The following is a 12,967-nucleotide window of genomic DNA, read 5'->3' on the forward strand; positions in this document are numbered from 1 at the left end:
CACATTCCTTAGAGAATCCGTAGGCACCGGGGAGGTGATTCAATCACGGACTTGTTCGGTGTAGCTCAGTTGGAACCAGCTTCTTATTTACACCTACCGAACTGCTCTTCGTTGCTCTTGGTGATTTTTACTGGCATTGTGCATTTTCTCAATTCTGTCCCACCACATAGGTAAAAAAATCAGTTACAACAGCTTTCCCTTCTGCATTATAACAAAGCACTCAATCTTCTGGATCTGGCTGAATTAACAGGAAACAAATAGGATTAAAAAACAGCTAACTAACAAGATAAATTAGAAATTCCACTGCAGTTGCTACGTTATTAGTCAGATGAAGTCACCCTGTTTTCACTAATCAACTTAGGAAAATAGAATCGAAGTGGTTTTGTACAAGATGCAAATTGTTTTCAAGTTCATTGGTCCACTGCTCTATTTTGTTGTTATTAGAGCTTTACTAGGCAACTGCTTGAAATAACAGTTCAGAAACCAATGGAAAATAACATTTGCTCTTACTCAACAGGCCTGCCACAGTACAGCGATGTGACTTCCATTGTAGCAGTTCATGTCACTACTAATGACAGCAGTACGGCTAAGGAAGATTATAGGCCACTAGCAACATGCTCCAATCTCAAAGTTGTCCCTGCTTTTTAGCAAACAATTAGACTTCCAAAGGTCCCTTCCAGCATGAACTAATAAATAATTCACAATGTAAGTCAGAGTGCTTCAAAAGTGTATCTTGAGTTTTTAAATCAAAAAGGTATTTTCAGTTCTCAGAATCGCATGTCGCATCTACTTTTGTAAATCTGATAACCCCACCTGTTCAATCAGCATATAAATGTTCCATTTCTTCAAACATAAGCACAAGCAAACATGGATGTTTTCATGGGCCCAGCATTTTATGTTTTATACATAAAAAAGAGGTACTTTCCTGAAAATTCAGTCTCAGTCCCCCTTACTTTTTAGATTCCAAGCAGAAGAGACGTTCATATTAATGCCCTCTAAATCATGCATGTAACAAAAACATATTCACCTTCTGCATAATTATTTAAATATGAACTTAAATCTGCAAAAATGGGGACCTTAGTATGGATTTTGCAGTCTTATCTATTAACCTCTAATTGAGAAGGAAAACTGTTACACCAACTGAAAAAATACTGAAATGCCATACATCATTAAACTGGGGACAGATTTTTTAGTAGGGCCTGCAGCGATAGGACAAGGGGTACTGGTTTTAAACTAAAAGAGGGCAGGATCAGGCTAGATATAAGGAAGAAATTTTTCTTCAATGATGAGGTTGGTGAAACACTGGAACAGGTTGCCCAGAGAGGTGGTAGATGCCCCATCCCTGGAAACATTCAAGGTCAGGTTGGATGGGGCTCTGAGCAACCTGATTTAGTTGAAGATGTCCTTGGCTCATTGCAGGGGGGTTGGACCAGATGACCTTTAACAGTCCCTTCCAACCCAAACTATTCTATGATTCTATGAATATACATCATCAACAGATGTCTAACTTACCATTTTTTTTTTTTAAAACCAGAGGTACTAAAAATGTACTGTGAAACTACATAATCCTGGCTTTTAGACAGTAAAGGCATCATCCACTTTTAACTCTTTTAAATCAGGAAGCCAACTATTCTATAACTAAACAATTTTTTAAAATGTCTATTTTGGAAAAAAAATACCTAATACTGATCTGTTTGATTGGGTTGATTTGGCTACTGATTTGTAGCCAAATACTAGGCAATACAAAGACTGCATCTCCTCCTAAACTTTATTCTTTCCTTTGTCATCTGCTTACTAGTTTTGTATGTAAAATTCCTAGCTGTTAATTTTCTCTCAGGGAAAATAAATACAAAAATAAACACAAATACTGTTTGTGAAAACAATGAGAAAACACGACAGAACAATAAATGGTCATACAGAAGTTTTTAATGTTTGATTAAATCATCACAGTAATCAGAATTTTTACTGTAATGATATGCAGCTCTACCACACTATTATAAATAAAAACATTGAGATCAATATTAAATACAGCTCTAGGCAACGTCACAGATTAACAAAGAATGCATTCTTCATGAACCAGTAACTGAATGGTTTTAAAAAAAAAAAAAAAAAAAAGCTGACACTTTCCCCCTCCCATCCACCACATTTTTTCTCAAATTAGTAACTTGAGTAAGGCGCTGGAAGTTTTACGTTAGAAAATTTTTGTTGCACAGCACAGGCACACATACTTCATTATCAGAACCTCTGATGCATGTTTACCATAAGACATTTTAAATGTCAACAGGGAAAGCTTAGCAGGTAAGAAGAGCAAACAGAGATGCACAATTTATATGCAGCACTCGGGATCCATACTGAAATTATAAAACACAGCAGGGAATTGTGAACTGTATTTTAATTCAGACAGTACAGTCTGTAAAATTTGGTGCAAGTTAATACAGTACACACAGCAGTGTTTTATGAGAACATCAGACATGGCAGAGGTTTCAAACTGATTTAAAGCAATTTTTATACGTGTAGTGCATTTATATTCTTCCACTGCAGAAAAAAAATTAGACAACAGAAATCAGCATCACTGACAACTTCCAGAGCTGCCTTCTGTAAACGGGCCAAATCCTGCTCTTTGTGAAGCTGCTTCTGTAAAGTTTCTTCAGGCTTACGCAATGTAACAGAACAAATTTTGAACCACTAGCACTGACTTCACGTGGAAGAATACAGCTAGTTGCTGCGACACTCCCATTTTAACACAGCCCGATTCCCTGTTTCAGTTCCAAACCCATTTTTAATACAGGGGCCGATCACCGTGAGCCCCTTGGCACATTTCGCTTTCTACTGGTTCCAGTTGCTGCAAGAGATGAGATGATCAGATGTGGATGGCAGTTTTATACTCAGAAAAATCGGTAACAATTCAGCAGAGCACTTAAGCACAGGCATTATTTTGGAGCTTGCCAAAAGTGCCAGAATTTCGGTTCAGCTCGTTATTGTACTTAAGATAAAATCATACTGAGTACTTTGTGAATAAAGACGTTTGAGGTAACTGTGATTAATGCCTTAGAGATATCTAGGATTATTATTTTAGACTTTTACCATTTATATTTTTGCAGTCTTGTGACCATAATTGTTAAGGAAATTTTATCTAACCTCGTATTACAATGCATTTTTGTCAGCCAGATTTCTTAAATTTTTTCCTCCCTACTGTAGGCCTATAGCACATTGCCTTTTTTCCTCTGCATGTGCTTGTGGTGGTGGTGGCTTGATAAAATGAATATGAAACAAATTAATCTAGTGACTGTAAAGAAAAAAGTAAAGAAGTTAGGGATCTGTCAGTTCACCTGCTAGCGTGTGTGTTGCTGCTGAATTTTAAAGTCCTGCCAAAGTTTCAAGTACTGGATTCGATTCTGCCCTGCTGCTCATCTTCTGTGGCAACATATCATTTACACCTCTATATACTTGAAAACAACAACAACAGCAACAACAAAAAGTCAAAAGCAATCTAATAATCATAGTTGCTTTCTTCCTATTATTTTTAAAACCCTGCAGTTTTTTTAAATAAAATTTTAATATTACTGTTCCAGTTATCTGCTAGTAAAGAAAAAAGGAAATCTCAAGGTAACGGCAGTGAAAGTTGTATTTGAAAATGATCTTATATGCATGTTGGATCATAAAGAAACCATTTTGTTTAAACCCTTCATCTAGTTGTAAACATTTGCTAATCCTCCATTACTTGGAGAGGATTATGAATTATTCTATAAAATCACATTAAAAAGGTAATTAGTTATGTGAGATATTAACTGATTCATATTTAGTAGATTTTTTTAATCCATACAAATATAAATAAAGAATGGTAAAACTTCAAGAAAAATAATATACATTTAGTGCAAGTTATGAGTTACATTTCTTCCTACCATGTCAGCAGTGGAACATCTTTTGTGGAGAAGAAAAAATAAAAATGACCGTTCTCAAATTTTACAGGGGGGGAAAAAGATCTCCAGTGTTGTAGCATGCAATTTTTACCAGATACACGTATACAGAATTGTTCCAGCTCTTAACTAGTAGAATAGCAGTATTTTTCCTTGTACTGCACAACATTGGTATATATCATAGTGTTTTCAATAATACAAAAATTGCATAAGACCAGGTCACATTATTGATATTTTCTGCAGCAAAACCAGTATTTTTCTTTGAAACGCTAGTTTCATCTGGTTTTAATTTTTCTCATATCACAATAGCACATGGGTTGAAAGAAGTCTCGCATGGTTCTTGCAAGGTATTACCTGTTCAATCTGTTTTTGTCGCAGTGGATCTGTACTGCCCCAAGCATTTCATGATGTACAGACTTACACGTTTAATGGCACAAGAAAAACCTCCCTTCTTGTGATCGAACCTCAGTAACTCACAGTACATCTCAATATGAGAAACAACTGCTTCAAAAGGGCACACCAATTTTTAAGAGGCTTTGTAACGGCTCAGGAGAGAGAGAAATAAAGCTCTTCTGGAATGTAGAAAGGTGACGTGTAATAATTAATACGTTTCATGAGTTAACACAACAGTTTTCAATGGTAAAAAGGGCAGGACCTCTCAGTCTCCGTAAGATGGCTCAATTCAGAACGATCCCTCCAGAAACAGGGACTAATAACACATCTCTTCAATGCTGAAGTACCAGGCTGGGGCTGGAGAATTGCGCCACCTCGCACGGCTCACCCACTGCACTATCATGGCAGACCTGACGTCTCGGGACGCATCCAGTGCAGGACAGCAGCTCTCCCTTCCCGCGCTCCCATCAGCCTTCCTCCTCGCCACATATTCCCCCAGACCAACTCCTGATTTCCAGCAGCACCGTTACGCAAAACCCCAGCTCTTGTCTCTGATTTTAGAAGTATTCCCCAGACTAAAGTGTTGTGCTATTCAACAAATGAACCTCCTCTTCCGTTTCCTCTCTCTCCTCAGCTATGGGTTTCAGTTGAACATTATTGAGGCGGGGTCTTGGTTTGCCGTCTGGGCCATATGACGGAGGATATCTTTTTTTGTTATAATGCCAAGGAGGCGCCTGAAAAGGATAAATGGAAGATCGATATTAATCCAAGCAGGAAAATAATAAAGCAGACCAAATCTGTAGCCAAGTCCTTTTTGTTGACAGGAATACAGCAAAAGTAAACAGCCTGATTTTCTTACTTAAACAAAAACATTTTATTAATCAAAATATTGAGGAACCACCGGTTTGTTAAAAGACAGCAATGCTGAGACACCATATCAGATGGTCTCTGACAGCTGTAGTTCATTTTAATGAAATACAAGTCGTACAAGTAGAGCCTATGACAATTTTTATTTAACTTTTTGTTTCTACAAAAATGAAATTTTGATTAGCGTATGCCAACAAAAAAGTAACAGAGAGGGACAAAGAAAAAAGAGGTATGAAAAAGAAGTGATATTGATCCCATTTCATAAGGGAGGCATGTTCCAACCTAGCCATCAGACGTGACGTACCGCGTGATGGCCCAAAATCCTAATAGCAAACCAAACTCCCCTTCCCTCCATTTTTTAAATCGTAAGGATCTTTCCAGTCTGATGCACTGGCTCAGGCTGAATGTATTCATAGGAGCACACTGTATTGGCCATGAAACTTTTGTAAAATAAACAACAGTTAACTAGTTTTTGGAGTTCACAGCTTTAGAAAATAAATGGTGAATAGTAAAAGAAAATTTTCATTTTCCAATTTAGATACTGTGCTCTTATGACAAGGTCTTCATGGCTTTTAAAATTATAACTCTGCGAAATATCAAAAAGGGTGAGACTGTCCAAAAGGATAATATCACAGGAGAAGCAAAGAGCAGAATGAATGAGCTGCTGCCCTTGTTATTCTGGTTAGTACATTTCGTCTTGTCTTATTAAAGGACGCATGAAATACTTGTGAAATATTAGCATAAAATGAGAACATAATTAGCATGTTTTGCACATAAGCAGCTAAACTTGGTGGGTATGTTTAGTAGAGATGTAACTAGCAACCCATGTCCAAATTAAGACAAAGTCTACTGTCTATCTAAGGTTAGTTCACAACATCATGGTTAAAACAGTATCTAGATTCTGAAGTCAATGTCAACATAGTAGCATGCCACTTAGTGGCTTAGGCTATCACCGAACATTTTATAAAGAAGTACATTAATTGCTGTAGGTAACAGCAGCAGAATCACAGGACTTCACATAAAATCACAGGACTTTACTAAAAATAAGAGTACTTCTAAAAAATCATAGTGATAAAGGGGGATTACAGGGAAGATCTAATGCTGCGATACATTAAAAACATGCTTGACTTTGCTTCTCAAAGACGTGATACTTACTTTGCTATTTAACAGCTATTTAAAGCTGTCAAGATCAGGAAAAGAAATTGGCATATATGAAAATCTTAATTTGCATTAGGCAGGGAAAAAGTATTCCTAGCTGCATACTTTCCCACCTGGGGAAATGAGCAGATCAACTAGATGGATCTATGTGATCTCAAGAACAAAAATATCAGAAAGTCTATTGTTTACTTTCCTTTAATGTTGTGACTAACAGTATGTCCATATTAACAGCTTAATTTCTACAAAAGGATTTTGCACATATTGTTTTATGGTTTAATACAAATTTTTAGCATAAGATGATTTCATTGTTCAGCCGATGTCATAAAAGCCCTGAACAGTTCACAAGTTTCATGCTTCCTGACTTCTAATGTGTCTAATTATGAGATCTGATATATCTAATCACCAAGGGTTCGACGTGCTGCTTTAGTTGCTCGAGATGCTCTAATATGTTCTTCTTTGTGATGATCCCCAAGACAATCCTGAAACAGATCATGTTATGCTAATAACTGTGTGTGAAATCAAATAAAAAGAAGTTCTAATCATAATGAAAAAGGATTAGAGCAAAACTAAAAAAAAAAAAAAAAAAAAAAATGGTTGCAGGAAAGCTAATGAGATAATTAAATGAAAAATGATTTGCAAGTCAGTACCCTTTCCCAGACATTGCCTTTTCTCGTTTTCTCCCAAACTGCTGAACACAATTGGATCTTCAGCCACCCCAGAGCAGTATGTTTCTCATATCAAGTGCACGTCAAGGAAGCATACATCATCCCTTCTCCCCAAATTCACATCTCTTCAGGTTTTAGAGGCACTGAAACTAAAGTCTACTTTATTTCCTTTGTTTAATAGTTATTTCTCCTCACACGTACAGATCATTATTCACATTTTAACAAGCCACAATAGATGAACAAAGTAATAACTGTGTAAAGTCATAGCAATTGAGGTTTGAAGCTGCACTATTGAGCAGGGTTATCTGGTGTCCCTAAAAACAGACAAATTCAGACAAATTTCTCATTCATGACACTATAAATCAAGAGCAACTCCCTGGAATGGATATTCCGGTATAAATTAGGAAGAGTGAGGCTCAGTCTTTATATCTACGTCTGTCATCAGCACCAATTTCTGCACAGTTCCTATTCCAATCTGGATTGGAACCAGTAAGTTGATGTGTGTCTTTACGTGGGTATATTCAATTTGCAGGAAATTTGCCAAAATATAGATTAGTCCTTGATGTCCACATGGCTATATGCCATGGCTAAATACCACTAGTACTAGTATCTACTATCTGATCTTGTTGTAATGGATGGTGTGCTCATGGAATACCACAAGTTTGTAAATTGAAGTAGGACAACAAATATGAATGTCTGAAAACAGCGAATTATTAAAGCCATCCATACTTGCTGCTACTTTATCACAAAATAGTTAAAAATTTATAGTACAGTTTGACATAGCTTTGCACGATTAAGCTTTCTTTAGAGTCGATTTTAACATCAATGTCCATGTTTGTGCACTCAACCACAACAGAAACTAAGAAAAAAAAAATCAAAGTAAATATTCTTCATTGAAGTTTTATCAATTCAAATTTCCCTCCCCAAAACAAGAATAATTGCATGCTTGCACTGACTTCTGAGTGTCAGATCATGATGTTCTTTCCCCATCAAAGAAGGGTTTTTAAAGTCACTTATGCTTCTGAAAACATCTACTCGCCATTCAATACAGGGATGCATTGAAGAAAAAAAAGCAGGAGAATGTTTAAAATAAATTTGTTTTAAAATACATCTGAAAAAATAAACTTGGAAACCAATGCAATATTTAAATATTTGCCACTTATAGCAGCAGTCCTTTTGCCCACAGCAAAACAAAGAAAGTCCCACCCATATTTCAGGTTCTGTGTTCTGTCCCATGGACATTGATCCTAAATAACGTGGATTAGCAGACAATGTTTCACTCCCCAGGTGCCTTAAAAGACATGCTAAAGAGAAAGCAAGATACTATGGTAGGAGCTGCAATGTTGTGTGTCAAGTGTGTAATGCAAGAGATACAGGAAAGCAGAATGTTAAAGGAACAGCTACACAGAAAAAGATCATGTAAAAGAAAGGAGTAGTTTAGGTAAGAGGCAATTATAATGAACATTTATGTTTCCATGCCTAGGGCCGATTTATTTAGTGGGTAATCACATGACAACTCCCTATAGTCTCATTTACAAACATTCTAATCTTAAAATTACTTTCTTGAAATATTTTGCAGTGTAGAAACAAATGTTGCAGATTGAAGTTCCAGAACTAGTAGTTACTTAGTTGTTAGTATTCCAGAAACAAGAGCTTGGTGGTAATCGCCATCACTAAACTCCAGAAGAGGAGATACTGACTGGATCATTTTCTCCCTTACTTTTTATGAATCCAGAGATCTGTAGATGTTCACTAGCTGATACATTGCACGTTGCCAGAAGACATATAAGAACGAGGAAATATAGGCCTTAGACTGTGCACCACACAAGACTAAACTTCTGTGAGACAAGTTGTGTCCTCTGCACATGCAAGTTGCACACACAAAACTTCTAATGAGAGCTCATTTTTAACAGAACATCTTAAAATGACTGAAATCACCTGCCTGCTTACTTGGAATACAAGAAAGGAGTAAGAATTTAAGAGAGGTGCCACAGCACAGCACCTTCTTAGCGAACAGTTAGGGTCCTCAGTTGCAGTACCAAACTTACGTGTTCAAACACCCTGATCCTGGAAGTGAAAATTAGTGTATCTAACAAAATGAACAGCACTGCTGCCACTTTACTCACCCGTTGTGTGTTACAAGGCACTGCCTCAGACCCAGCTTCCGGAAAATATCCACCACTATTTCCATTGGTGTGTGGTCTGTCACGGTGAAAGGGCTCATATCAAGTATGCTTCTAAGCTTTAAAGGTCGAGGGCTTTCTGCTGGAAGCGATGGGGTGTGCTGGGCAAAACAGACCCTGGAACTGCCAACAATCCCTTCCTGCTTCTTTCTAGCACTTTCTTTAAGAAAAAGAGGGGAGGGGGGGAAACAGCAAGGGAGGAAGAATTTACATTCTTGGAGTAAGATAATTTAGCGCAAACAGACAGATCAATCAACACTACCAGACTCTGATGTTATTCTCTAGATGCTGGTATTCTGATATATGCTATTTTGATGTGTTTCCATAGCCACTGCTTTATCCCTAAGAAGCGTTTGTGCAGAAATCACAAAAGCCATCTACCATACAGCTTTAGCCATTCTTCAGCTACTGCCTTTCTCACTCCAATCAATAACTTTTATTTACTATAAAGAGATGGAAAGACTTAAAAAATAACATGCGGGAAGCACACAGACAGCTGCTGAAGAAACTGTCAAGGGAAAAGCCAGTCTCAACTGACAGCTCCCCTGTCATGTTTCTAATGGCTGTAATTATAGTTGGTTTGAAACCAAAGAACTCATTTCTGATCACTCTGAAAATGTTGTCTTCTTGTTTATAATGAATTTATTTAGCTTTTTGTGAACTGCATCCTGTTCCTTTCCAGGTCTTCATCACCTTGGTGACCGCAGCATCCCGCTCTGTACCCTGAACTATTTCACGCAATGACTCTCTTAAGCCAGCCAAAATCCAAGACTAAGCAACTTGCACTGTGCAATCTCAGCAGCTGAAATGAGTCTTACCTGTGAAAGTGTATTATTAGAACGTTCTGCTGTTCCCCCATTTACTCATAAGTAAATGCAAACTTAAACCAGTATAACGTCTATAATAATTTCCAAGTTTTGGACATTCCTATACATCCTACATAGTGTAATACCATAGTATACACAGTATTAAGACCACAGGCAAAAGTTTTACTGATGTAAACAGTGTTGTGTTCACAAAACATTTTTTTTTAAAAAGTTTCATGAGCCTTTTGTCTTTCTCAAGTGTCTCTGTTAAAGAGATACTTGTCAATGTACAATCTTATGAATTACAAAAAAAAAAGTTTAAGATGTAACTTCCATCACTGATTTCATGCACCAAGTGTTAGTTTTGTAACATTTTCTGACATAACAATGATTTTTTTTCCTTTGGTTATGATAGTATCCTCAAAATTCACAGAATTTTTCTTGCCAGTGCACAAAGCATTGTCACAAGTATCCACAAGTTCTAATACTCACCCAAAGCGGGCTCAAACAGGGCTTGTGTGCTCATGTGCCCAGGGCCAAATTTCCCATTACACAAACAAATTGAAAACCAGAAACTTAAAATAATTAGTATTTCGCTTATCTCTCCATAATACAATCTTAGTTGTTGGAACAACAGTAAATAACATACTGTCAGAGAGAAGTACGATATACATTTAAATTTAAAAATTACTTGGACAGTAATTCTCACAGAATCCTGCTATTCTAAAATGAGAATTACTCAATTTTGAAGAAGAATGTTAGTGTAGCATCACTTGAGGAAAAGAGATACTAGCAAAAGCCTCAAAACAAACAAAAATACCGGACTAGATGATGTTTTGGCCTACTTCAGTATGACAACTTTTGTTTTTATGACAGAGATTAACATTTTCTCCATTCCAGAGCCTGCTATTGAAGATAATCATATACTTCAATAAAGGAACAGCAGCCTGTGCGAGGTATCTGAACCTGAAATAAGTCTAGAAACACACAGAGTAAATTCTGGTTTAAGCTATAAAATCATTGAAACTGACATATATAATCATGCAATACTGGAAGATAATTACCTATTGCAATAGTTAAATCTCTTCTTAGAGCAAAGCCCACTAGTCTCTGTGATTCTTTTGACATAATAACAGGAAAACCATTATAGCTGGTTTCATTGATCAAGTTTTCTATGTCTTCGACTGTCATATTATCCTGCGTCAGGACTGCTAAAGGTGGATCGCTTCTTCGAGGTCTCATAACATCAGCAGCCAGTGTTGTGTGAGTAAATTCTTCCTTTGCATCCAAGAAAGGATATCCATTCAGTCGGATGTGTGCCTCATAGATGCCTTCCCTACCAAAGGCATCTCCTACCCACTTACTGGTCATGACCGCAGCCATTAGGGGCACAATATATTCCAGCCCTCCTGTTAGCTCAAAGACAATAACTACCAGGGACACAGTCATCCTTGTCACACCACCTGCAAGAAAAATGGTAACCAGTAACATTCTAGTGTCAGATAATAATGAATTCAGAATTTCCTGCCTTCCTGTTGAGAACTACAAACATAACTTTGCCATTAAAGGTCATCTGACAAACATCATTCTGTATAGTGCAAACAGAAGCAGACAGGAAAAATGAACACACAACTTTTAGAAGTAAAAAAGGGAGCTTTAGGGAAAATTCCTAGAAAGTGAGAGAATAAAGGGATTTGAAAAATATGTGCAGTTATTTCATGTAAACTAAGACTAAAACTATATACTTCTCCACACCTAGGTTAAAAATACTGTGAAATGCAAGGAAATCCAGTAGGGTAAGAATTTGGAAAAAGAATGGAACTAATGCAGGGAAGTTACAGGTAGCAATTCAACAGCTACGTTGTCCAAAGGATTAGGAATTTAATGCTGTTGCTGAATCATAAAAGCTAAAGAGAATTCTGAGCTGATGAAAAGAATCTCTTTCTTGGACAATGGGAGAAGACAGGGATTATATTTCTCTTTTGTTAGTATTCAAGATGTTTTTTCTGCCAAGGTTTCTGATGCACATCTTCATTCAATAAAGGAATATGATCTTTCTTTCAGTGCATTCAAAAGTGATTCAAGTCAAACTATTAAAAAACAAAACCACCTCTCCAAAAACTATTCCTTAAGGAAAAGGTCTACTTTTTGCAGAATCTGTACCAATAGCTTTTAAGTTTAATTTCTAAGGCAATGAAGTTATAAGCTAGGACAAGACAAGGCCTTCAAAAAACCTCTCCTAGTTTAGGTGCCCAACTTAAGCCTCTTTCCATGAAGCTGATTTTCAACAGTTTGGAAATCAGACTTGTTAAAAATACCTCAAGCTGGACTCCCCAAATCTTTAGACACTTCCGAAAGTTTTGTTTGGATTATGAATTTCAAGAACATTTTTTGCAATTCACGTAGACGTGGCAGCTGATCATGTCACCTCCTGGTAATAATTTCAACAGTACTCGACTCTGCAAATCCTCTACTTCATACATTTCAAGAAACTGATTTTTCTGACTGATGTAGTAATGACACCTCTTGATACCAAAAAGAGAAAGCAAACACTACTACTTAAATTCTTCTATTTCTCATCAATTTAAATTTCATGTTATTCCTCAGATCACAAGGATCTGATGGTCTCGTGTAGAAATGTGAATGTATTACTCTAAAGACAGAGAAAGCCATATAAAAAGGTGTTCCAAAATTGCACACGTTTATATCTCCTTTCATTTTTTAATCATTATTTTGGCAACATACAAGGAATCAGATACTTATTTACTTTGTTATATTTTATTTACCTAAGCACGCAGCAGCACCAACCATGGCATAAAGACCAGGTGTAATACAGTCAGCTCCAACTTCACACCACTCCTTGAAAATGAACCAGTCATGATGGTAATAAGCCAGCTGCTCCACTGCAATTCCTACAATCCTTCCTGCTATTGCTCCAATTGCCATGCTAGGTATGAATAACCCAGATGGAACCTGCA

General features: G+C 36.8%; 1 protein-coding gene across 4 annotated transcripts in view; it reads right to left on the reverse strand.

Annotated features, from left to right (window-relative positions):
- Nucleotides 1–2,120: 2,120 nt before the first annotated feature.
- The window catches only part of CLCN3 (chloride voltage-gated channel 3), a 72,894-nt gene continuing 62,047 nt past the window's right edge, over nt 2,121–12,967 (reverse strand). For 2 of the 4 annotated variants that reach the window (XM_050896010.1, XM_050896011.1), the window contains 5 exons: nt 12,776–12,962; nt 11,054–11,452; nt 9,127–9,343; nt 6,739–6,814; nt 2,121–5,044 (listed from right to left, as the gene is read on the reverse strand). In XM_050896010.1, coding sequence (XP_050751967.1) covers nt 4,886–5,044; nt 6,739–6,814; nt 9,127–9,343; nt 11,054–11,452; nt 12,776–12,962 — 1,038 coding nt within the window. In that variant the 3' untranslated portion in view covers nt 2,121–4,885. The remainder of the gene's footprint in view (nt 5,045–6,738; nt 6,815–9,126; nt 9,344–11,053; nt 11,453–12,775; nt 12,963–12,967) is intronic. The other 2 variants (XM_050896012.1, XM_050896013.1) reach the window with 1 other exon arrangement.

Source organism: Gymnogyps californianus, chromosome 4 (assembly GCF_018139145.2).
Source record: "Gymnogyps californianus isolate 813 chromosome 4, ASM1813914v2, whole genome shotgun sequence".
In the NCBI taxonomy this organism is placed as follows: Eukaryota; Metazoa; Chordata; class Aves; order Accipitriformes; family Cathartidae; genus Gymnogyps; species Gymnogyps californianus.